The 27,533-nt window shown below is 43.4% G+C and overlaps 1 protein-coding gene across 1 annotated transcript in view; it reads left to right on the top strand.

Annotated features, from left to right (window-relative positions):
* The window catches only part of LOC122941089 (alpha-2-macroglobulin-like protein 1), a 179,359-nt gene that overhangs the window by 122,938 nt on the left and 28,888 nt on the right, over nt 1–27,533 (top strand). The window contains 7 exon segments of the mRNA XM_044298085.1: nt 4,437–4,518; nt 4,605–4,761; nt 5,303–5,377; nt 6,313–6,475; nt 14,058–14,263; nt 18,190–18,405; nt 20,738–20,862. Coding sequence (XP_044154020.1) covers nt 4,437–4,518; nt 4,605–4,761; nt 5,303–5,377; nt 6,313–6,475; nt 14,058–14,263; nt 18,190–18,405; nt 20,738–20,862 — 1,024 coding nt within the window.

Genomic DNA, 27,533 nt, shown 5'->3' with positions numbered 1-27,533 from the left:
ACAGTTTCGGACCACTCACCCGTACTGGTTGAGGTCTGCACGGGGAGGAATAAGGATAATCGGGGGTTAGGATTTAGGCTGAATCCATACTGGCTTACTATTATGGATAACCTTCAGTCCATTAAATCTCTGATGTCCTCCTTTTGGGAGGTTAACCTTCCCTCTGCGAACATCAATGTAGTATGGGATTCTATGAAAGCATATCTGAGGGGGGTCTTCATAAGCGAGATTGTTGCAGCAAAGAGAACATTTAAAAAAAAAGAGGAGGAACTGGCCAAGGCTGCTGCGGACACAACTGAGCGATTTATCAGCCAACCTACTGAGTATAACAGGGAAGAGATGCAGGAGGCCAGCTGCTCCTTGGAAAAATATCTAATAGAGAAAGCAAATCATAGAGTATTTTTTAAGGGTTTAAAATATTTCACGGAGTCTGGACGTCCTGGTAGGCTGCTAGCTAGGATAATCACACAACAAGATAAGAAAAATCAATCTATTATCTCTATTCGCAATACAGCGGGGGAAATTATCACGGACGCAGAAGGAATTAGGGACACCTTTTTACAATACTTTACTCAGATATATAGCTCCTCTTTTGGCGTGTCACCCGAGCTGGCGACGCGGTTCCTGGAGGGGATTCCACTTTCTACTTTAAATGAAGCTCAAATAGAATATCTGGAAGAGGAGCTATCTCTTTCGGAGCTCCAGGAGGTTTTGGGATCGGTCTCTGGGAACTCGTCGCCAGGGACGGATGGCCTTCCATATGAGGTCTACCGTAAGTATAGTGATGTGATTCTTCCTCAGTTGCTTGAGGTTCTCTCCCAGGCGGTGCAGGGAGGGAGCCTACCATGTTCTATGATGGAGGCCCTTATTGTTCTAATTCCCAAAAAGGATAAAGACCCGATAGAAATGAGTTCTTACAGGCCAATTTCATTATTAAATACAGACGCTAAGTTATTATCAAAAGTCTTGGCAAGGAGGCTTTCACGGGTGATATCCTCTATTATCCACCCAGACCAAAATGGCTTTATGCCTAAAAGGGGTACCCATTATAACCTGCATAGACTATTTATGAATATTCAGTCCCCGGGAGGCGGTACCCGCTCCATCCTGTCGTTGGATGCCACTAAAGCATTCGACAGGGTGGAGCGGACCTTTCTCTGGGAGGTAATGAAAAAAATGGGCTTTGGCCCTAGATTTATGGCGATGGTTCAGCTATTATATCGCTCCCCAGTTGCTAGGATTAGGATTAATGATACGTTCACTCAGAGCTTTACCCTAGGAAGAGGTACCCGCCAAGGTTGCCCTCTTTCCCCTCTTTTGTTCAATATTTATATCGAACCCTTAGCAGCCAGTATAAGGCTGGATCCGCCAGTGGCCGGTTTTGGTATAATGGGGAAACACGACCGTGTATCTCTCTACGCAGATGATATCTTGGTTTTTGCTCATCAAACAGAAACCACTCTCCCTCGTATAATGGATCTGGTTGGCTCTTTCTCTGCACCGTCTGGTTTGGAAATCAATTGGGAGAAGACGGTTCTTCTCCCTATAGACGAGCTGCGAGGCGACTGGGATAACCAACTAACAGTCGCTGATTCAATAAAGTACCTGGGGATTTCAGTTTCTGCCAAACCTCAGGAATATTTACAACTCAATCTGATTCCTCTGCTGGTAAAACTGAGGGCCAAAATTAAGATATGGGAAAAAATTGTAAAGGCAAGAGCGGACAGAATCTCTTTAATAAAAATGGTAGTACTGCCCCAGGTCCTCTATGTCCTGCGCAACTCGCCTGTATGGATCGCAGACAAATACTTTAGATTGATAGAGCGGATGCTTAATGATCTATTATGGGGGAGGAAGCGTGTGAGATTGAAGACACTCTATTTCTCCATGCCTTATAATCAGGGAGGCCTTAATCTGCCCTACTTTAGGGGTTACTTTGTGGCCTCTCAACTTTGCTTTTTTAACGACTGGGAAAATAGCCAGTTCTGCAATAGGGTAGTGAAAGACTCAGGTTTTACGGACTTCTTTACTGTATTGGAGTCCGACTATTTACTAAATATACAGACTGAGTATACACTTTTTTGCAGAATGGCTATAAAGACCTGGCGGACTATTAGGAGTTGGTGTGGAATTAAGGCATCACTTATTTGCACTCCATTATGGCATAACTCAAAGCTTTTGAATTTAAGGGATTTGAATTGCTGCCAGTACTGGAGGACTAAGAATGTTCAGTACCTACATCAGGTGGTTAGTGGCGGACAAATTTTGCCCCTGATGGAGTTAGGGCAAAGGGTAAATTTGGCCGAGGTGGCTTGGTATGCATATTTTCAATTGAGGTCAGCACTTTCTAGCACTTTGAATAGTCACCTTCTGTTTATAGATACTCCTGAATTTTTACATGATTTAATTATTAAGAAAACTGTCACGAAAATTACAATATCACATTGTTATAGACACTTAATGAAAAAATTTTTTGAGGGTCTTCGCTCTCCAGGACAGAAATCCTGGTCACTGACACTCTCAGAGGTGGGTCCCGTAGACTGGGAGAACATAGGGGAAAGCTTAAAACTTGTTTCACAGAATTTCAATCACACAGTTGTACAATTTAATATTTTGCACAAAATATACGTGACACCCATGTGGTTATATAGGAGAGGACTCAGAGTCTCCTCTGACTGCCCACGCTGTGGCGACTCCGAGGCAGACCATCTACATCTGTTTTGGGACTGCCCGATGGTGGGTAGCTATTGGAGATCGGTCCAAAATACCTTGGCTCGTAAATTTAACATTGTTGTTCCTTTGTCCCCCATGATATGGGTCCTGGGAGACCTATCGGAGGTTGACTACCAGCCCATAAAACGCCAACTACTGATTAAGGTTATGTTCTTGGCCAGGCTTCTGGTCTCTAGATTATGGTTTTGCTCCTCTGCTCCAGATTGCAGTAACTGGTTGGCCCTGGTCGAGAAAGTGAAGATTTATGAGAGGATTTTGTATAAACAAAGAGGATCCTATCTAAAGTGGTGCAAATTGTGGGAAGATTGGGACACGGGTAATTAATTAATTTGGAATTGTTTTTTTCTTAATTATTTTTTATTTTATTTTTTTCCCTGCAAGGTGGGGGGGGGGGGGGGTGGGGGGTGGTTGGGAATGATCTTATTAGTCCGGTTTTTCTTTATGTAGTGCAATTGGGAAAGGATGTGAAATCGCATCTGAATATTGGAATATCTCTAGGAATGCTGGAGGACGGCGGGACTCTCAGGCACTGTATAATGGATAAAGTTCTCGCTAAAACAAGGCACTCTGCGTTTACGGGCGGGGACCCGGGGTTTGGGACTATCAGGTTTTTATTCCGACCGGGTGCGCCCTGAAATGCGGCTCTTTCTTTTCGATATGTGGTTGGACTGTAGGCAGCGATACGATACATGCGGTATGGGTGCAATTAGGGGACAGAGCCGGCTTTTGGTGGTGTTTCTGCCCACATTTCTTTTAAACGCCGGTGAGTGATACTTGATTTGAGTCCCCTCGCACCTGAGATACTGGTGTGACTGTATGTGAGGCATGGATGAGCTGGGCACAAATTTTCAATTTTAACTATATATGGGGAAGAGGCAGTAAAATATGCTGTGGCTTTCTGTTTCTTTTTTCTTTCTCCACCGCGACAGAAGACTGCTGGACCCCCCCAGGTTGCTTTAAGAAATGTCTGCGATTAAAGATCGCTATAAGCCCGCTATGTATGGTTAATGTGAGTACCAGGTGAATGGATTTAAGATTGTTAATCCTGCCGCTCTCTGTACCTATATTCGGGAAAGGACGCGTGGAGCGCGTGCTCGCCCCCCGATGGCTGCCCGGACCGTGGGTCCCCGACCTTTGCCCTTTTTTGGATATCAACATGTTAAGTTAGATGCTTTGTGTGGCTGCGAGTCCCGCTCCCCTCTTAGCAAGTGAGATCTCCATTTGATTTGTTTTATCTCCATAAGTATGGTTATTTGTATGTAATTGGTACTAATTGCGCTTGCAAATTAGAAATTTACGGACTTTAGGATTTATAACACTACTAAGGCTATATTGATATTTATTTTTTGTATTATAAATAAAATAAAGTTTATTATAAAAAATAAAAAAAAGAATGGTGAGGTGTCATTGATTTCATATTTCCTTGTTCATTAATACAATTTCTCTGACAGAACAACATATGACTTCTCTTCCAGATACAACATGCCATGTAGCATGAATCCAGCCATTTCCCTGTATCATTCCCAATTTTCCTTCAAATAATGTCTTCCTTTCTGCACCTGTCAACCAAGTGACCATTTTCTGACTCAGTTACTACGTAGTCACAAAGATAATAACTGAAACCAATGTTTGGAATTCTGACTTGAGATCTTTGCTTTTTCCTAATTCATATAAACTTGTACAAATTGGTTGCTATCTTCCAGGGTACCAAAGGCAGCTGACGTATAAACGTGATGATGGATCATACAGTGCTTATGGTAAGGGTGATCCTGAAGGAAATACATGGTGAGTATTATAAAATGCTTAGAAACTGTTCAAGCTGAATGGATAACATCCGGCATTATACTTGATCTTCATCTTCAATCTATTAGGTTGACTGCTTTTGTTGTGAAGTCATTCAGTAAATCTCAACCTTACATCTTTATTGATGAAGTTCAGCTCAACACTTCCTATGCTTGGCTGACGAGAAACCGGTATTATACCGGCTGCTTCCGAAATGTAGGCAAACTGTTCCACACTTCCATGAAGGTATAATCCTTTCTTTGTTCTGTTGTATCAACGCTCTATGGCAGGGTTCCTCAACTCCAGTCCTCGTGGTCCACCGCCGGTCACGTTTTCAGGATTTCCTTAGTATTGAGCAGGTGATATAACTAGTGTCACCGAATCAGGACTGACCACAGATATTCATTCTGTGGGATATTCTCAAATCATGACTGGTAGGTGGGCCCTGATGACTGGAGTTGAGGAACACTTCTCTAGGGAATAATGGAGCCCAAAGTGTAGAGTTGGTTGTAACACGCATAACCCTTCATTACAGGAAAGTAAGTGCCAATAATTTTTGCCCTCTTTCCTTCCTGTGGTAAAATAGGGTGACATATGACCCTTTAGCCAGTTTTTCACTACCCTGGGTGCCAATATTGTGGGTATGATAGAGAAGAGTGCCTCTCTGCTTTAAATTGCTCACAGTGCTTGGGGTCTATTTTCGCAAATGTTCCTAGGAATCAAAGGAAAAATACTGTATGCCTCCCAGTGAGCCATGTGCCCACATGAAATTATGTTTATGTTACAGGGAGGTGTTGAAGACGACGTGTCCCTTTCCACTTATGTAACAATAGCACTGCTGGAGTCAGGTAGATCTCCACAAGTAAGTAATCACTGTGTAATCATAGGATTATAGATCATATGTCCTTTGCTAACCTTAAAAATGATCCATAAATAAGACACACGGACACTAATTATTCTGTGGATACATTTGGGCCATGCCCAACTTTATTACCATATAGCAATTGATTTGGTCCACAAAACATGGATACGCCAAAAATACGGATGCCGTCCGTGTGCATTTCGTATTTTGCGGAACAAAACAGCTGGCCTCTAATAGAACCATCCTATCCTTGTCCGTAATGCAGACAATAATAGGACATACGGACATGCGGACATACGGAAACAGAGTAACGTGTTTTTTTTGCGGACCCATTGAAAGGAACATGGAAAGAAAATACTTTCGCATGCATGAGCCTTTATTTATGAAAATGGCTTTTGTAGAAATCACAGACTTAGATGTAAACCGGATGTTCCGGTCCTTCTAGGACCTTCCTCAGCGGAGAGTAAATCTGTGGATAAATGCGACACACTGGAGCGCTGGATCATATATGTTGATATTTGATAGATTTAATTCAAGTGGACAGCTTAGGGGATGTGTCCTTTCTCAGGGGGTGTGTCCTTTCAGCTGCAGCTGGTGGTGGTTGAAGGATGGAAATGAGCATGTGCGTCCGTCTCAATGAGCAGAACACAGAAATTAGGAAAAGAGCAAACAGCAGGTGGCACTATACAGATACATTTTATTGAATAGCTTAGTAGCTATAATACATTTTTAATTACATGCAATTACAAAAGTGTCGAGATTCAATAGCAATAAATGAGGACCGGAACAACATAGAATTCTATGAAAAGATGATCCAGAATTGTAATAAAATAAGGAATGCAAGTAGCTACTAAACAGACACTTGAGGAGAGGGGACAGCTCATTTTTAAGGTCATCAATAATCTGGAGTCTAATTGAGAATATTTGTCTTCCAGGACCCTCTTGTCAGAGATTCAGTCATTTGCCTACAACAATTAGCTTTGACCATTAATAATATGTACACCCAAGCATTGCTCGCCTATGCTTTCACATTATACGGAGACACGTATTACAGGAGGATCTTACTGGACAGACTGGAGCAGAAAGCTGTGAAGAGGGGTGCGTTGTATAATAATGTCCATACAGTTACAGCATACCATCCATTATACAGATCAATATGATGGCGATATAAGACCTGTTGGCCAGTTTTCTCCATTTGCTTCTTGTCTTATGTTTTCCGAACAGATTGCATTATGCACCTGCTTAAAGAAGTCTTCAAGGAATTTCCATTGGGAGTCCCAATTACTGTGAATGTTGCTGTGCTGGGTACAGCACAAATGCCAATGCAGGCATTGAACCTATCTTGTCCCAGGTGAAAATTTAATACTTCACTTTTATTATTATTTGGGTTAAAATACGTGCGTTATACCTTTATTTCATTTTACTTAATGAACCAAATAATAGAAAAAGATTAAAAATGCAGTAAACACTCCACTGCGTGGTTAAATGATGCTCAGTGAATCAGGAGGGAGGGAACGTGCACTATCTCTTACCCCTGTCACTTATAGGCAGTTGGCTGCCTTCATGTCGCTTGCACCTTCATCTAGGCGCTGCCCAAATCCCCTGAAGAAGCCAGTTATCTGGTGAAACATGTTGGGGGGCAGATTTAGCTTTTAAATCAGCGATCCACTCCACTGTCAGTTAGTTAGCAGTAGTCCGACCGGCCTACTTATCAAAGCTAGAGTAGTTTAGCAGTGTGATACGGTATTCAAACCGTGAATGTTATGTACGCAGTGTGCACCACCAAAGGGATAGACAGAGGTCAGCTAACATATGGTATCATCCATGTGCTGTATTAGAAGTGGGAAGAGCGAGTTCAGCTCCCACAACTTAGCCTAGATGAAGGTGTCACTGCAAGCGACATGAAGGCAGCTAACAGGGGTGAGAGATAGTGCACGTGCTCTCCCTCCTGACTCACTGAGCATCATTTGACCACGCAGTGGAGTGTTTACTGTATTTTTAATCTTTTTCTATTATTTGGTTCATTAAGTAAAATTAAATAAAGGTATAAAGCACGTATTTTAACCCAAATAATAATAAAAGTGAAGTATTACATTTTCACCTGGGACAAGATATTTACAGATGCCTATGCAGGCGTTGAACCTAAACTATTTGATAAACCTTACCCAGGGTATGTCTCAAATATGAATAAATGGGTACAGCACAAGTCACACTTATACTCTGTGGACCTCATAGATGTGGGACCTCAACCGCTAAACCGCTAAACTCATAACAGACGCAGAATCTGGAAGAAAAAAAATTATATTGACTAGTGTTGAGCGAACCCAAACTGTAAAGTTCGGGTCCGTACCGAACTTTGCAAGTTTGGGTACCCGGATCCGAACCCGAAATTTGCCAGAAAAGTTTGAGTTCGGTGTCTTCAGGCATTTAATAAAGCTTTTGAAAGGCTGCAGGGCAGCCAATCGACAAGCTTTTAAGCTGTGGGCACTCAGAAGTCATCACAGCCATGCCTAGTAATGGCATGGCTGTGATTGGCCGGTGCATCATGTGACCCAGCCTCTATACAAGCTGGATCATGTGCAGCACCGCCAATCAGCTCTGAGTAGTGCAGGGAAAGGAAGCAGGCAGCTGAAGCGAGGGAGAGTGTTAGGGATCTGGCTATTTGTTTTGTGGGTGACCTATAATGATTTTTTTGTGACTGCAATACACCAGCTTTGCACTCCTGACACATAATAATAAATCTGGCTGTTAATTCTGTGGGTGCAATGCACCATCTTTGTACCCCTGACACAGAAATATACCGTATTTTTCACCCTATAAGACGCACATAGGTTTTAGAGTAAGACAATAAGAAAAAAATATTTTTCATAACACCTCAGGTCAGACCAACAATCAGAACCCCAATGTTAATCCGATCTTAGCTGACAACCCCGATTAAACCCCAATGTTAATAAGACCTCAGATCAGACCCTCCATGCCTCATATCAGCCCCCAGCCATATGTATAATCAGCCCCCAGCCATATATATCATCAGCCCCCAGCCATTATTCAGCAGCCCCCAGCCTCAGATCACAAAATAAATAAACCACTTACCTCTCCTGCTCCTGGACGCCGCCGTTCCTCTCCTCCAGCGAGATCTTCTTCCCACTGCTGTCGGCTGTGCTGTGAACTGGCGCGCACAGCGTGAGGTCACAGAGCGCCTTCACGCTGTGCGCAGCCACTGCACAGCCGACAGCCGAGGACAAGGAAGAGGTAGGTACAGAGCCTTCACCCCTTCCTGGTCCTCTAGTACTAATGAGCGCTTCCATAATGGGAGCACTCATTAGTATTCGCCCCATAAAATGCAAATATATAATAGTTAATCCGTCTGTTAGTTCGGTGGGTGACATATTCCCATTTTTGGTAAGAGATACATTTGCACTTTAAACGTGACAGGGAAATTAATATAGTTAATTAATCTGTTAGTTCGGCCGGTAACACATACCCATTTTTGGTGTGAGATACACATGCACTGCATACGTGACAGAGAAATTAATATAGTTAATCCGTCTGTTAGTTCGGCCGGTAACATATTCCCATTTTTGGTGTGAGGTACGCCTGCACTGCATACGTGACAGGGAAATTAATATAGTTAAATTGTCTGTTAGTTCGGTGGGTGACCTCAAAGAATGAGGAGAGCATCAAATAAGGGATGTGGCCCTGGTCGTGGTGCTGCTGGTGCTGGTGGAGCTCCTGTTGCAGAGAGAGGACGTGGTCGATCTGTGCCACCTACACACACTCAAATAAAACACCTTCCTCAGGTGAACCTAGGCGACAGGACGTTCAGCGTAATTTTGTAGGCCCGAATACCGGTGTACGAATGGTGAGACCAGAACAAGTAAAAGCGGTAGTAGATTGGATGGCTGACAGTGCCTCCAGTTCCTTCACATTGTCTCCCACCCGGTCCCCTGCTGCAACCGCAGAGTTGGCACCTGCAGCCCATGGGCATCTGTCTTTCACCACACCCACTTGCAAATCAGCCATGCAGTCTGAGCCACAAGTCATGCAGCAGTTTCTTATGATTTTTGATGACTCTGCTGCCGGGGTTTCCATGGGCCATCTACCAAGCCCTGCCCCAGGAGTAGAAGAGATTGAGTGCACTGATGTCCAACCCCTTATATTTCAGGATGTGGACATGGGAGGACCATCGAAGCATGTCTCTGATGATGATGAAGAAACACAGGTGCCAACTGCTGCGGCTTTCTTCCATGTGCAGACCGGCAAGAAGGGCAGGGGTGAAGAGTGGGTGGAAGATGATGTGGAGGATGATGAGGTCCTAGACCCCACATGCAATCAAGGTCATGCGAGTGACGTGTGCAGTTTGGAGGAAGAGATGGTGGTCACACAGCACCAGCTGCTCAGCAAAAGAGGGAGCAGGGTGCAAAAGCAGAGTGCCCGTCCCCTAGACAGTACGCCTGCTACTGCCCACTGCACCCAGGGACTGAGCGCACCAAAGCCAGCTCCAAGGAGTTCCCTGGCATGGCAGTTTTTTAGACAATATGCTGATGACAAGACGCAAGTGGTTTGCTCGCTGTGCAATCAGAGCCTGAAGCGATGCATAATGTTCTAAACCTGAGCACCACTTGCATGACCAGGCATCTAAATGCAAAGCATGAGCTGAAATGGCATACACACCTCAAAAAACACAAAAGATCTCACGGTCCTCTTGCTCCCTCTTCTGCTGCGGTCTCGGCCTCTTCCTCCCCCTCTGGAGCGACAGTGGCTCCTGCCACCCCACAGAGGATGTGGCAGCAACACCACCACCTCCGCCATCGTCACCCAGCATGTCCACACTGTCCATGGAAGCGTTCAGCTGTCCATCTTCCAAACACTGGAGAGAAAGAGGAAGTACCCCCTTACCCACCCGCGATCCCTGGCCCTGAATGCCAGCATTTCAAAATTCCTGGCCTTTAAAATGCTGTCATTCCATCTGGTGGAGACAGAGACTTTTAAAAACATTATGGCGGTGGCTCTCCCACAGTACGTGGTTCCCAGCCGCCACTACTTTCCAGGCGAGCCATCCCTGCCCAAGTGGCGGACAAAATCAGGTGTGCACTGCGCAATGCCATCTGTGGCAAGGTCCACATAACTACCAATACATGGACCAGTAAGCACAGGCAGGGATGATATATCTCCCTAACTGCACACTGGGTAAATGCAGTGGCGGCTGGACCTGAGGCAGATAGCAGCTTGGCGCATGTTCTACCATCCTCGAGGATTGCAGGACATTTCTCATTGCCTCCTGTTGCCTCCTCCTCCTACTCCGCTTCCTCCTCTACCGCCTCCTCATCTGGTCAGCATAACACCTTCACGACCAACTTCAGCACAGCCAGGGGAAAACGACAGCAGGATGTTTTAAAACTCATCTGTTTGGGGGGAAAAAAACACACCGAGCAGGAGCTGTGGACGGGTATTGAACAACAAACCTATGAGTGGTTGGTGCTGCTTAGCCTGAAGCTTGGCCAGGTGGTGTGCGATAACGGGCGAAATCTAGTAGCAGCTCTGGGGCTAGCCAGTTTGACGCACATCCCTTACCTGGTGCATGTCCTGAATTTGGTAGTGCAGAGGTTCCTGAAAAATTACCCCGATATGTCAGAGGTGCTGCAGAAAGTGTGTGCCATCTGTGTGCACTTTTGGTATTTTCACCCTGCTGCTGCTCGCCTGTCTGCGATGCAGCTTAACTTCAGCCTTCCCGCTCACCGCCTCATATGTGACATACCCACAAGGTGTAACTCCCCCTTGCACATGCTGGAGAGACTGTGCGAGCAGCAGCAGGCAATAGTGGAGTTTCAGCTGCAGCACACACGGGTCAGTCGCTCTGCGGAACAGCACCACTTCACCACCAATGACTGGGCCTCCATGCAGGACGTGTGTGCCGTGTTGTGCTGTTTCGAGTACTCTACAAACATGGCCAGTGCCGATGACGCAGTCCTCAGCGTTACTATCCCATTTCTATGTCTCCTTGAAAAAACACTTCAGGTGATGATGGAAGAGGATGTGGCACAGGAGAAAGAGGAGGAGGAAGAGGGATCATTCCCATGGTTATCAGGCCATTCATTCACAAGTGGCTCAGAGGGTGGGTTCCTGCACCAACAGAGGCCAGGTACACAACTGTCCAGCCAGGGCACAGTTCTGCAGGATGAGGAGGAGGAGGAGGAGGAACCGTGTTCACAGCAGGGTGGCACCCAAAGCAACTTATGGGCATCAAAGGAGCGTGGCTGGGGGATACAGAGGGCACAGATGATACACCTCCCACAGAGGACATCTTGTCATTGCCTCTGGTCAGCCTGGCAGACATGAGCGACTACATGTTGCAGTGCCTGCGAAACGACCGCCGAGTTGCCCACATTCTAACCAGTGCTAATTACTGGTTGGCCACCCTGCTGGATCCCTGCTACAAGGACAACGTGCTGTCCTTAATTCCATAACTGGAGTGTGGTCGGAATATGCGCGACTACAAGCGTACGCTGGTAGAAGCGCTGCTGATGGCATTCACACCTGATAGCGGGGGCTCAGTGGAAGCACAAGGTGAAAGCAGAGGAGGAGGAGGAAGAAGTCGCCAACGCAGCTGGCACTGCCAGCACCTCAGAAGGGAGGGTTAGCATGGCCGAAATGTGGAAAAGCTTTGTCAGCATACCACAGCAACCAGCACTAACAACGGAACGTATTAGCAGGAGGCAGCATTTCAGCAACATGGTGGAGCAGTATGTGTGCACACGCCTACACGTACTGACTGATGGGTTTGCCCCATTCAACTTATGGGTCTCCAAATTAGGCACATGGCCTGAGCTAGCCCTTTACGCCTTAGAGGTGCTGGCCTGCCCTGCAGCCAGTGTATTGATTGAATGTGTGTTTAGCACGTTAAAATGATCCAGGCATTAAAATGAACCAGGCATGTCTGTACCTTGTGTATACAAGTATACTGTCTGCACCCAGCCATTGTTATACTTCAGCACACTTTCTCTTTGCATTCTCTTTTCTATTTCCCAATGTTTTGGGGTGTTCCCAGATTTATAAAAAATAAAAATGAAAAAATAAAAATAAAGGGGAAAAAAATGAAATTGAAAAACAGTCTTGGCTACCTCCTCCTCCACCGCCGCTTGCACCTACATCGCCACATCCACCGCCTCCTTAACCTCCTACTCCACTTTATCCTCCGCCTCCTAGTTCAAGATTATTATTTTAAATTTTTTTATATTCTGTTATTTTAAGTCATCATTTCCCTATCCACATTTGTTTGCAGGGCAATCTCTAGCCATTACTACGACTATTTTACAGCCATTTTAATGCACCAAAGTTCAGGTCCCCGTTGACTTCAAAGGGGTTTGTGTTCGAGTTCATGTCCATGGGTCCGCTCATCCCTAATATTGACATAAATCCTGATGATACAATTTACACAAAAATATGTTTTTCCTGCTTTTACTAGCTCATACCTAGCACTGTCAGCAGTTTTGCATAAAATGAAATGCTGACAGACTCTCTTTAACCTTGAAAAAGCTACTGACCATGGACAGATCTTTCCTGTACAATATTTATTGCTTCCCTTCATTTGCAAATGGATTACATGTACGTTTTCTCCCAAATGAATCAACGGATCACTAAGTGAAAAGTATCATTAGATTCAGCTGAGCTAGCCCTACAAGACATTGGGAGAATTATGAAGGCTTTTATGTCACCTTATTTGTGCCATAAAAGATCAGGGCTTAGAGTGGCTCGCCGGATTCACTATAACTTACTGCTCAAGTCTGCGCCAGGCTCCTAGACTTGTGCACAACTGCGGGAAATATGACTAATTTATTTAGACACATCTGCCTCTTAATAAAGTAGGCGCATCTTACCGGTGTCGGGCTGGGGTACCTAGGGCCCACCAGTAAAAAATTTTGGGGGGGCCCACCATACGGATACATTTAAATATAATAAATAATCGAACAAGTTTTTTATATAAACATCGGCTGGATGAGATACTGTACATTAAATATATGTATGCAGTGCAGTAAATCTAGTGTGTTATGTGCCACTTGTGCAAGGGGTGGGAGACTAGGGGCCCACCGGGGGATTCCCCTGTACCCCTGTGGGCCAGTCCGAGCCTGCATCTTACCCCAGCACTGGAAGATCAAGACTGGCACATGGGAGCCCCAGTCTTGATAAATCTCCCCCACTGTGCCTGATTTACCAGCGAATTTCCCGGTGATAGATTCCCTTTAAGAACTATTAGCTGCTGTAATACATGAGTAGTACTGCAGATAAGGAGTCCAGATTTTGCCATACTGTCTCACATTTCCCCACTATACATTGCGGGGACTGCAGAGCTTGCATCCAAGAGGTCCTCCATTATCTGCACAAGAATTTCAGCGCAGTTTTGCAATCTGAAAAAAAAAGAATTTGCAACCTAGAGTCTTTATCCTAGTGATCTGACCCCATTTTCTGAAATGGGAAAACTGCTTTTATTTAAAAAGAAATTAATGGTGGTTGCCAGTAATGTGTCTGAAGTTAAAATATTTTAGCATTTTTTTTGTGAACAATAATTTTTATTCAAAATGTATATTTAAGGATTTTAAGCAGCCTGAAATGAATCTCTGATGTGAGTTTTATTCACTGTAGCTTTTTTTTTCTGTGATTTTTATTATGCTCAATGTGAAAGATGGACAACTCTACTGGCAACCAAAACCCCAACCCAGATCCAATGACCCTTTCTGGCAACAAGCTTCATCAACAGAGGTGGAATTGACATCGTACGTGCTATTGGCTCTGCTCTCAGCACCTACCAAAAACCTCTTCTATGCAGCAAAGATTGTGAGCTGGTTGAGCAAGCAACAAAATGCATTTGGAGGATTTTCTTCCACTCAGGTAGAGTCTTTTATTTTCCTAGCTAGTATTATACTATAGGTAGCTTGGAGCTTAGAAGAACTGTAAAAATAGCTGTTCCACCGAGTCATTAAAAAGGCTCAATTTTAGCACTACTTTTTATATCTAAATAAGTAGGAAAATAAGTGCTGATTAAATGCTTATTGAAAGCTGATTAAAAATTATTATAGGGGTCAGAGGTATGTTGTTTTTCTTCTGCAGATTTCCATATCAACTGCAGATACAGAATTAATAAATACTGGTATCTTTAGCCACCACTAGAGGGAGCATATGAGCTTACTGCAAACGGTTTATACATTACACATAATTATAAAGCAGTATGCAGTAAGCTCCTAAGCTCCCTCTAGTGATAAGTGCAGGACCAGAATTTTATCATTTACGTCTATGTCTATGCAGAGTATTTGGCGCCCTGCTTTAGAATAAGATGACTATAAAAACTTATTAGGAAAATACCTAGATATGACATGGTGTTGAAAGGTGAAGTGTAACTATCCTTTCAGTTTATTTTTAATATATTGTAGTGGTGTTAAACATTTTTGTAATATAATACATTAGGGAAAGATATTTCTTTGTTCTATCAAACAGGAAGTAAAGAAACTTCTCAACAAAGCTCTGACAGCGTTGCTAAAGAGAGTTTATCTTCAGACTTCAGCATTTTACTGAGCACCGAAGCCTGCCTCTTGTCACTACTCCAGTCCCTGACTATGTACAGTACATGTGCCCTAACTACCCATGCCCATCACTCTGCCTATCAGACTTACTGAAGACAGACAGAAGATAAACTCTCCTTTGCAACACTCGGAGCTTTGCTAAGAAGACTCTTTAACCTGAAACACTTACAAAATAAGGAAATGTTCTTTAATCTTTGTGTTGGGAGCTGTGTACACATGATACTCTTGTTTTCTTAAGTTGTTTCACACAACTTTTCATAAATCAATAGTACAGGTGAATATACTGTAACTTTGTATTATGTCCTATCAGAGAAAATGCTTTGTTCTTCCCTCCTCCTTTCCTACAATAAAGTGTTTGGGAGAATCCCATCTTGCTATTTCATCCTCACCTGCAGCAAGCTCTGCTGTTCTCTTCCTGGTTTCCTGCTTCTAAGGGTGCATTCACACGACCATATAAATGGATTCTCATTCAAATTCCAGAACGGGTGTGGACCCATTTATTTCAATGGGGACGAAAAAGATGCGGACAGCACACCATTCCGTTCCACGGCCGCGCAAAAAATATGGAGCATGTCGTGTTCTTTTCCAAACCATTCTGAGCAGCAAAATAATTGACTACTATACATCATCCTAAAAGAATGTTAGCTAGTAGCCAAATGATCTGTGCTTTTGCCTCCCATAAAATATTACCATCCCCCACCCACCAGCACTGATGCAGTTTTGTTTCCATTACAGCTCTACTACAGTTGTGTATACACCTTAAATGCATTTACAGCTCTGCTACATCTGTTTTTCTCTCCACTATCAGCACTGTGTTAGAATCACTTCATATAAATCTCTGCTACATCTGTCTTTCCCAGTCCCCACAGCACTGTGTTTGAATCACTTCATATACAGCTCTGCTACATCTGTCTTCCCCAGTCCCCACAGCACTGTGTTTGAATCACTTCATATACAGCTCTGCTACATCTGTCTTCCCCAGTCCCCACCAGCACTGTGTTTCAATCACTTCATATAGAGCTCTGCTACATTTTTTTCTTCTTCCTCTCCACTACCAGCACTGTGTTTGAATCACTTTATATACAGCTCTGCTACATCTGTCTTCCCCAGTCCCCACCAGCACTGTGTTTCAATCACTATTATTGCCCTTAGGGTACATTTTCCTGCATATTGTTATGCCCAGCCTCCCTCCTCTCTATAGAGTTCTCCCTCTTTGATTGTTATAGCATATAAAACCATTGGTGGTTTAGTGAATGAGGAATTATGTGCTGCAGCCATTTACATAGGCTGCTGGTCCTCCGGGTCTAGAGGTCACGTCCTCTCTCTGCTGCTTGATTCTGCGCACACGTGCTCTCTCCCCCTATGGCCACGCTGCATACAGAGCATGCACAGCTGTGTATCAAACGCGGCCGTGAAAAAGGAAGAAATGCGCATGTGTGGTAGCGCGTGCGCTCCTGTGGGAATGACTGGCCGCCTGTGTGAAAAGTGCAGTATGCGCAAGCTCGGCCCATAGATACGGCCGTGGAGTGGTGGCCGTATCTATGGGTTGCCACATGTAAACAATGAGGTAAGAGGTAAGGGAATTTATCAAAATGGCTGCATTTTAAATAATAGAAGCAAATAGCAAAAATTATCTATGGCACTAGTGTAAACTTTTCAAATATGATCTTGCAGATGGAAATACCCCTTTAAACCAAGACAGACTGCCTGCTCACTGAAAGATCATATAATATTATCCCATAGGGGTCTATGGATAGGTGAGGGGCAACAGAGTGAGACAGAGAGGCAGACACAACACAGCCATAACTCAGGAGGAAAAAGTTTCAACCCAAGTGCTTTATTCACATCAATACTGTTCATTACGCCTCTATAATGTCCTTCTGGGAGATTCTGAGTGAGTTAGGAAGCAGAATCTCCTGTCTTTATGTGTATTCTATGGGCAGACATCATAACATCTATCTGCATTCACTAGCTCAAGGAGAACTAGAAATGAAGCCTGCAGAAGGGAAATAGCTATAGAAAATGCCAGATAGTTATATAATAGTCACCTATAATGCTACTTCTCAAATACTCAGGTATACACACATTGCAGCTTATTTTTAAAAAGAAATGTAAAAAAACAGGTATGCCTTTAAAGGGGTTTTCCAATTTTTTTTTTATTGATGATCTAACCTTAGAATAGATCATCCATATCAGACCAGAGGGGGGTCAGGACTAGGGATGAGCGAATCGACTTCGGATGAAACATCTGAAGGCGATTCGCATAAAACTTCATTCTAATACTGTACAGAGCAGGAGCTCCATACAGTATTAGAATGTATTGCCACCAATGAGTCGAAGTTATTGCTTTGCGAAGTCTTGCGAGACTTTGCGTAATAACTTCCTAAATTAATTTGTACTGTAAAAAAAACATTTCCCAAACTCGGGTTCGGTTCCAAGGTACCACTTGGAAGCGAACCAGAGTTCGGGAAATGTTTTTTTACAGTACACATTAATTTAGGAAGTTATTGTTGGAAGTCTCGCAAGACTTCGCAAAGCAATAACTTCGGCTCATCAGAGCCAATACATTCTAATACTGTATAGAGCTCCTGCTCTGTGCAGTATTAGAATGAAGTTTTGCGTGAATTGACTTCGGATGTTTTATCCGAAGTCTATTCGCTCATCAGGACGAATCACCAATCTGATATTGATGACCTATCCTGAGAATAGTTCATCAATAAAAATATCTCGGAAAACCCATTTAAGAATCTATTCCAGGAAATGTTCATTTTTTTAATGCAATGCAGGGCTCCCTACATATGTAAATGTTCTCTTAATGGGATAAATGTTGGTACTCTAAAACATATATTCATATATATATATCTAAAACTTTTTTTATGTACTGTATAGACATACAAATATGTCCTACCTCACCTTTCCTCTCGAATCAACATATCAAATTCAAAATGACCAACTTAAAAAAATGCAATATCACCAGATATTTATTCTATATGTGTTACTGTGCTACCACCTTGTGGCTGCGATATAAATTACAATCTTTTTAGGATATTGTTAACATGTCACAATACTGAATCCAATTTGTAAACAAATTCAAGCCAAAGTAAGGGTGGATGCATATGCACAACTCCTCTAAACCTCTCCTTTGCTGATATTTCTGTGACGTTACCCTTTGGATATTCTAGTATACATTATTTTTTAGCATTTTAATTAACACCAGATGTTTGCAACCCTCCAAAGGACACTATTGTGGCTCTTCAGGCCTTGGCTTTATATGCAGAGGCAACATTCAATGACAAGGGAGATGCGACTGTGACAGTGACTTCAACCAAAGGGTTTCAGGAACAGTTCCGGGTGAACAACGAAAATCGACTTCTCCTTCAGAGAACATCACTACCAGACATCCCTGGAGAGTACACAGTGACATCGAGTGGGAATAATTGTGTCTATGTGCAGGTCGGTCAGATGCCAATTTACCTGTTAATGAATTATCCATCTGAAATGCACATTCTACTAGAGTTAGTTGTTCGCACCACTTTACGTTTTACATAGCTCTGCTTTATGCTTAGCATGGCCATCCTGATGCTAAATACATTAGCTGCATGCCTAGAAGATAGTGTAGGTGTGCTATATTAATGGCATAGTGTAGTAGTCAGGATAATACATGCTACATCTGTATATAACAAGTAACATTACATTATCTTATCCCATACCGAGTTCCAGTATAAGGTCCAGAGCTTCAGTAACAATTCTGCAGTCTTCAGAGCTCATATCTACAGGTGCAGTACTCCTTACTGGTTTGGAGTCTATGTCTAGGTAAATTAATGTCTTGGAGACATGTCAAGGGTCTGTATAGAAATCTGAAGTTCCATGGCATAGGAGAATCAGCTAATCTTTTGTAGTCTTTATTGAGGAAAAGATTAACAGTCTGGTAGGATGGCATCTTAAAGAGGCATTCCAATTTTATTTATTTTTTTCTCTTTAGATCCATTTGTACTGACCATCTGGTAAATATTTGTATAGTTATTTTTACTAATAGTTTTCTTCCCAAATTATCAGCCTTTGTTCTGTTCCATCACTGTTACCTGACTCATTGAATCAAACAGGCTCTTCAGTGTGGACAAGAGGTCAGTCTCTATGCATGCCTATTGCAGCTATGCTGGTTGTGTGCAAGACGGCAGAGCTAGACTTCACCTATAGCAGTTGCCTTTCTCAAGTCCTAACAATAGCCCCAGGACTGCCCTAAAACTGCATTGCACAATATATATAAAGCACATATCAATACTGGCAGAAAACAAGACACTAAAGCTAAATCATGGGTGGGTGACAAAAACCAAATGCTGAGGGTCACAGAAGATTTATAGCATACAGGTAGTTAGAAGACAAAAAAACAGTAAGATATGGAGCAATACTGAACTGATTCTATCTGAACTCAGCCAGAAACACTGCAACAGCAAAGCAACAAACAAATCCCAAACACATCAAGAAAGACCGAAGAACTACAGATCCCAGAATAGCGAATGCACCAGACCAGAACAAGATACAATCATGGAACTTCTAGAATACAGGACAAAGTACAAAATATGTGTATCTGGAAGGGAATGCACTGAGCGAGCACTATACCTGACAATCAGAATGGAGTGAGGTCTGAATATATAAAGGCTGAACAATTAACAACTCCACCTTATTCAAGCAAGCAAAACTAAGCAATAACCTGACCTGGATTCAGATGCAAAGCATTTGCATAGATACTGCCCAAAGGTAATTAGCAATTCAAAGAACATAAAGTAACAGGGGGACCCCCTGTTACTCATAACAACTATGAGATTCTGATGTGCATCTCATAGGCTTGTGTAAAAGAACCAACATTTAGTGCACAAACAGTGTTGACGCTGTATAATTCAGTGAGTCAAAGTGCAATAAAATTATGCAAATAAGGCCTCATGCACACAACCGTTTTTCGGGTCCGTATCCGAGCCGCAGTTTTTGCGGCTCGGGTGCGGACCCATACACTTTAATGGGGCCGCAAAAGATGCGGACAGCACTCCGTGTGATGTCCGCATCCGTTGCTCCGTTCCAAGGCCTCGCAAAAAAAAATATAGCATGTCCTATGCTTTCAAAAATAGGCATTTCTACAATGGGTCGCCCGTTCCGTTCCGCAAATTGCGGAAGGCACACGGGCTGCTTCCGTTTTTTGCGGATCCGTGGTTTGCGGACCTCAAGAAACGGAACGGTCGTGTGCATGAGGCCTAAAGCAAAGGAACAGACACTGATAACTTGAGAGCCAAGCAAGGAGTCCAGCTATTCACCAGATGGCCCTTTCATTTGCATCCAGCACACAAGTAACAAATCCACTCTCTGAGAATTCTGTTTCCAGTTTGTGACTTTCCGTGTCATTAGAGATAGCACTTCCTGCACTGATCTCTCCATTAATTTTTATAGGACTTCCGAAAAATGTTTTGGAAGTCCCATAGAAGGCAAAGGAGAGAGGTGCATTGTGCTCCTGGCACAGTGAGACCAGGCCCTATTTGGAGATAGGGGTGATTCCCAGAGGTAGGACTGCGCCTATCAGATGGGACAACCTCTTTATCAGAGATTATGAAAGCAATGAAATTGAACATTGATATTTATTATTTCAGAAGGTTTTATAATATTTCACTTTCTTACAATGAGTGAAATTTAGTTTTGTAAGTCTAGAAAACTATTTACAGCTTTCCCATCTGTTTGGTCATTGTGTTTCTGTTTCTTTCTATTTATATAGTCTCTAATTAAGCTCATTATTCCCTAGGCACTGCTGAGATATAATGTCCCTCTCCAGAGAAATGATGGTACCTTCAGGATCCGTCTGGATGTAAGACCAATTCAGTGCACTAGAGGCCTCCCCACAAAGCTTCAAATCAACATTTTTGTAGTGTGAGTCTGAATATATAACATCAAAAATACAACACAATGTTTATGTAATGACCCCCTATCATGACACATGACACACTAAGGGCTTTTTCAGACGGCTGTAGTGTTTTGTGGTCAGCAAATTGCAGATCCCCATAACACAGATACCGGCCATGTAATTTGCACATTTTGTGGAACGCACATGGCCAGCCCTATAGTAGAAATGCCTGATCTTGTCCGCAATTGTGGACAACAATAGGACATGCTCTATATTTTTTGCTGGGCCATGAAACAGAAGTATGAATGTGGACAGAACACAGTGTGCTGTCCGCATCTTTTGCAGTTACATTGAAATGAATGGGTCACATAAATACAGTCGTATGAATGATCCTTAAGGCATTTACTCCCTGGCTGCTTCCTTAATGTTCCAGCAGAGCAAATAGTGCTCTGCTGGATCAATGAGAGATGTGTGTCTGCACACTACTCTCTATCCCTGGCTGACACCGAATTGTATAATAACTGCAGACAGGAGGGTGCGCAATCTTGGAGAGGAACACAGCTATCTCCTTGCTGAAAGGTTCTACGGTACACTGAAAGGAGATGAAAACTCTGATCACTGGAAACTGAAGGACCTTTCATGTCATGAGTCTAAGGGGCCAGAAGCAGGAAGAGAATACTGGGGAAGATTTATCAAACTGGAGTAAAAGAAAACTGTCTTAGTTTCCCATAGCAGCCAATCATATTCCACCCTTCATTTTCAAAAGAAGCTCTGAAAAATGAAAGGTGGAATCTGATTGTTTGCTATTGGCAACTATGCCAGTTTTATTTGACACCAGATTGATAAATCTCCCCCACAGTGTGTAAGTGTAGAGATCTTTTAATAAAGATAACCATGTGTGTACTGTATGTGTCTGAGAGAAAGATGTATATGTAGCAGGACTGTGTTTGTTAGGTGTGTTTAGCAGTGCTATGTGTATATAGAGCTATGTTTATTGTCTAAACCTGGAGAGTGTCTTGTAGTCAGGTGCGTCTTATTGTCCCAAAAATACAGTATATATGTGGGCCAATAGAGGGGGACTTGACACCTAATTGTTTACATTGTAGATGAGACTGTGGCTTGCACTCAGCAGCTGGTGGTGGGGGTTGATGGAGAATGATACTGCACCTCCCAATCACTAGTGTAGCGGAGAGGGGCTCCTGCTATACTCACAGTCAGCAGCCAGATTTTTAAGTGCTGTACAGGAATGTGCAACATAATGTGGGCAGTACCAAGTTGGGGGGAGAGAACTTAAAGGGGTTGTCCCATCATAGACAATGGGGGCATATCGCTAAAATATCTCGGCAAGTCCTCAATAAAAGAAATCACTGCTCTCGCCCGTGCAGAAGCTGAGGCAGCAAAAGTAAGGTCTTCCTTTGCTGCACAAGAGATGCAACTAAATAAAGAGAGTGCGTCAAAAGAAAAAGAGAGAGCACGCATCACTGGAAGTAGAAAGAGCAAGCCTGCCAGTGTCACTAAAAGAAGAGACAGCATGCCTGCAAGCGTCACTGGAAAAACTTGCCACAGAGAAAGAAGCGACAGCCGCCGTCGCCAGAGCAGAGTTCCTAGAAGCCTTGGAGTTCCCAAAATCTGAGAAACACAGCCAAGTACTTGGGCCAGACCTAGATGAACAAGATCCAACACAGCATGTCTCAGAATACATCCATCAGCATCCCAAGACAGATGACGACTATCATCCAGTATATAAGCCAGCTTATACAGAGTGCCAAAGATCCTACCTTGAACCGTAGTACCTCAAGCAGGACAGTATGCGATAAACCGATGCTGACCACAACTACCGCCTACAGAACAAAAGCTACAACCTTTGCTTCAACTTAAAGAGACAACCTTCGCTTCAGATCGGTATTATACAGATTTTCCTAAGCCAGAAACCCCTAAAAGGTATGGTGATACACCACACATGCAGCATAACAACGGAACACCGGGTAGTATTGGCGCTAACCAGGCTGCCATAGACTTCACTAAGTTCTTTTCTAAATGAGAGCTGGTTACCAAAGTACTTATAATGTTCACCGATCGTCCCAAGAACTACATGGCATGGTGAGCCTCCTTCCAAAACACCATAGGGGACTTATATTTTTCCTGTAGTGAGGAGTTAGATCTCTTGGCAAAGTGGCTCGGAAGTGAGTCTGCTGAACATGCCAAAAGAATCAGAGACAATAACATAAACTATCCGGACAAAAGCCTAAAGATGGTGTGGGAAAGACTTGATAAGTGTTAGGGGTCAATGGAAGCTATAGAAAATGCTTTATATAAGAGAATTGATGATTTTCCCAGAACAGTAGGTAGGGCTACCAGAAGCTCAGGGAACTCAATGACTTGTTGATAGAGGTACAGGTTGCTCAGGCAGAAGGAGATTTGCCGGGGCTAGCATTCCTGGACACCTCCAGAGGTGTCAATCAGATTGCCCAAAAACTCCCTTATAATGTACAAAAGAAGTGGATCACACATGGTTCCCATTATAAACAAGTTAATAATGTACCATTCCCCCCCTTCGTGGTGTTCTCCTTACAGGTAGTTTACATCTTCTCAAGAAGAGAACATACACAAAGATCTTCCCAAACAATGCCCCCTGCACAAGAAACCACATTCTCTACTAAAATGCAGAGCCTTCAGGGAGAAGTCTTTAGAGGACCACAAAGAATTCCTCAAAGAAAACAACATCACACTTTGCCAGGAACTGTAAGGTCAGTGTGACATGCACAGAATGTGGTAGCACAGAACACAACACGGCTTTACACCCTGGACCACCCTCTCAGGTATCATCCCGAGCAGAGGAGCATGACAGAAAGCAGATAGACACTGATATAGATACCCAAATAGTCACTTCTCCCTGTACAGAGATCTGTAAAGGACTAGCAGGAGGGAAGTCCTGCTCAAAAATCTTCCATGTCAGAGTTTATCCGGTCGGCCACCGAGATAAGGCGATTAATGTATATGCAATCTTAGATGATCAAAGCAACAGGTCTTTAGCTAAATCCACCCGCTTCAACACCTTCAACATCATAGGGCCCAGTTCTCCCTACTCCTTAAGGACATAAGCAGGTACCGTTGAGATGGCAGGGAGGAAAGCAACTCTGTACAAGGTAGAGTTTGTGGATGGTCAGACCTGCTTGTCCCTGCCAACCATACTGGAGTGCAATCACATTCCTGACAACTGGTCAGAGATACTTACACCAGAGGTAACGCATACCACCCTCACCTGAGGCGTATAGTTCACCTGATACCGGAACTGGACCCAAAAGCCTGGATAGTCATACTCCTTGGAAGAGACATACTATGAGTTCATAAGCCTAGAGGACAGATTAACAGTCCCCAAAATGCTCCATACGCTCAGAGACTTGACTTAGGATGGGTCATTATAGGAGACGTCTGTCTAGGAGAAACCCCCCAACTGACCTCAGTCAACAGTATGCTCACAGCACACTTAAAAAAATGGATGTCCTTACCTATTCTAGCCATGTCACAACAGTTTCCTGATACACAATGCTCCTGTGCCTTGTCCGTTCGCAGATACCTCCTGTGAAGACCACTCCTGCGATGGTGAGCAAGATCACTTAGGGTGCCTAGTTTTCCACAGGACAAGAGAAGACAACAGGGTTGAAATGTCCATAAAAGACAGGCTTTTCTTGGATATCATGGATCAAGGAATAGTAAAAGAAAGGGAAAAAGTTTGATCGCACCTTTACAATAGACAGTGCTTACCTTACAACAAAGAACTTGTCTACAGTCGATTCATCTCCCTCAAGCACAAACTTCAGAGGACACTAGAGATGAAAGAACATTTCTTTACCTTCATGGAAAGAATACAGCAGAATAACCATGCAGAAATGGCACCCACGCTCCAAGACTCCGAGGCAAGTTGGTACTTACCCATATTCAATTGTATCATCCTAAAAAAACAGGGCTGATACGTGAAGTATTCGACTCGAGCACCAGGTGTGAATGCGTCTCGCTAAATGATGTCTTACTGTCTGGTCCAGACCTCAACAACAGACTTCTAAAGGTACTTCTCCGCTTCTGCAGAGATTCCGTAGCATTTATGGCCGACATACAACAGATGTTCCACTGCTTTCTCATCAAGGAAGAACACACAAACTACTTGAGGTTCTTCTGGTACCGCAATAACGACCCCAATGAAGACATTGTAGAGTACCGAATGAGAGTGCACATCTTCGGAAACAGTCCTTTCTATGCAGTCACTATCTACGGTCTCAGACATTTAGCCTGATAGGGTGAAGCAAAGTATGGGTCAGATGTCAGATATTTTGTGGGCATAAAAATTTCTATGTGGACGACTGCTTGAAATCCACGCCCACGAACAAGACCACAATCAGACTCTTGAAAAGGGCTCAAGAAATGTTCGCGCTATCTAATTTGAGGTTGCACAAAATAGCCTCCAACAGCTTTGAGTTAATGTAGGCCTTCTCACCCCAAGACCATTCAAGTGATCTAAAGGACTTGGATCTTAGCACCAACTCCCTTCCCATGCAGCAGAGCCTTGGTTTGCTCTGGGATTTAATGGCAGACACATTCACCTTCCAAATCAGCAAGGACAAAAAAACTTCACACGTAGAGGAGTCCTGTCCACCATAAACAGCTTATATGAGCCTCTGGGATTTGTAGCGCCTGTTACCATCCAAGGCAAAATGATGTTAAGAGACTAATCACCACAGAGATGTCTAATTGGGAATGGATGATCCGCTTCCCATGGAGAAAAAGGACCTGTGGACAGGTTGGAGGAAGTTTCTTGAAGCTTTGACCAGCCTTCATGTGGCACGACCATATGCTTCTGTGCCATCTACTAAAGTCAAGATGCAAAGACTATATATCTTCTGTGATGCTTCAGTCAAGGCAATTGCTGACGTAGCATACCTAAAGACCATTAATGTCAAAGAACAATGCCATATAGGGTTTGTCAAGAGCCGGACCAAACTGGTGCCACTCCGCGGACACACGATTCCCAGACTGGAGCTGTGCGCTGCTGTGCTTGCAGTGGAGTTGGCTGAACTCATAACAACAAGAATAAACCTGGAAATCAAGGAAGTTGAGATTTACACGGACAGCAAGGTAGTCCTAGGATATATTTGCAACTAAACCAGATGTTTTTAATTCTATGTCAGCAATCGGGTGCTATCGATCAGGAGATCCACTTGTCCTAAACAGTGGCACTATGTGCCTACACAGAATAATCCTGCGGACCACGTGACTAGATCTGTCGCAGCAAGCCACTTTAAGGACACAACATGGTTTACGGGTCCTGCATTCCTGTACTGTTCAACATCTTGCAGCATCGGATCTGACACATTCGAATTGGTAGACCCAGATGCAGTTGAAGAAATCCGACCTGAAGTATCTGTTCTACGTACAGTGACTTCGGACCACCAACTCAAAAGTTTCGACAGGTTCTCCACCTGGATGCTGCTCGTTTGTGCTGTAGCCTGTCTAGTTCATATAGCTCATTACTATAAGTCGACATTACCTGTGAGCCAGAAGCCCTGCAAAGGTTGGCATCACTGCAAACACCCCTTTACCACTACTAATCTAGAAAGGTCCAAGAACATAATAATTCGCAAGATACAACGTGAATGTCATGCTAAGGAAATAGACTACCTCAGCAAAGGTCAAACAGTCTCCAAGAACAGCAATTTGATGAAGCTTAATCCCATCATTGACTAAAATGGGTTGCTAAGAATGAAGGATCGAGTAGTGGCATCTGTTGACGCCAGACAGGGAGTGTTCTGCCCAGCTGAGTTAGAGAATCATTACAGATCACATCTGCCTCAGTCTTGGTATTTCTGAAGTGTTTAGTGTGTTTTTAGCACTATCTAGCCGTGTTAAGTTGTATTGCACTTTGTTTTTCCTGTTACAAAGACTACTGCATTGTGCGTGGTGCACTGCATTGTGGGAGTGCAAATCATCCTGGGAAAGAGAAGTCTCCAGTCTCCATGACACATCAGCAGAGCTGTGCTATGCATGTCTCCTTCTCAAACTCCACCATCCTTGTAAAAGCATATCTGGTGAGAGATCTACCTTTGTTTCAGGGACATGATGTTATGCAGAGCTGTTCAGCTAGTTGTAATTGTTACTCAGGGAGTTGTTCTTACTGTTAGATAGCAATGCAATCTTATGTACAGGCAGCCATTTTACCATGTGTCTTCACTAATGACTGTAAATGTTATAATATATGCTATGCTATGCTTTATACTTATACATGCTATTTGTATTCTTGTAGTTTTACCACACTTGTATAATCTCTCACTCATCATGCAGAGAGTACGACCTGTTGACCAATAAACAAGTTAGACTACAAAAAACAGTCCTCTTATTTGGAAGGCAGGAATGGTTTATGCTGAATTTCAGATTGCACACTGTGTGAACGTGTATGAAAACAGAACTACTTCATTTGAGCTAAACTGCATGCCAGTCTGTGGCAGAGATCTAAATTGAAGCTACAAATCATCATTACAAGGTCACATCATTTAAATCCTGATCATGTACATGACAACATTTGCAACAAAATCTGTACATGATACAGATTAAAAGGATTTTCCTAGATTTTAATACTGATGACCAGTATCTGACCTGTGAGGGTCTGACACCTGAGACCCCCCCCCCCAATCAGCTGTTTGAGAAG

Source organism: Bufo gargarizans, chromosome 6 (assembly GCF_014858855.1).
Source record: "Bufo gargarizans isolate SCDJY-AF-19 chromosome 6, ASM1485885v1, whole genome shotgun sequence".
Taxonomy (NCBI): Eukaryota; Metazoa; Chordata; class Amphibia; order Anura; family Bufonidae; genus Bufo; species Bufo gargarizans.
The sequence above is the reverse complement of the archived record's forward strand: the minus strand, read 5'-3'. Positions and strand labels throughout refer to the sequence as shown.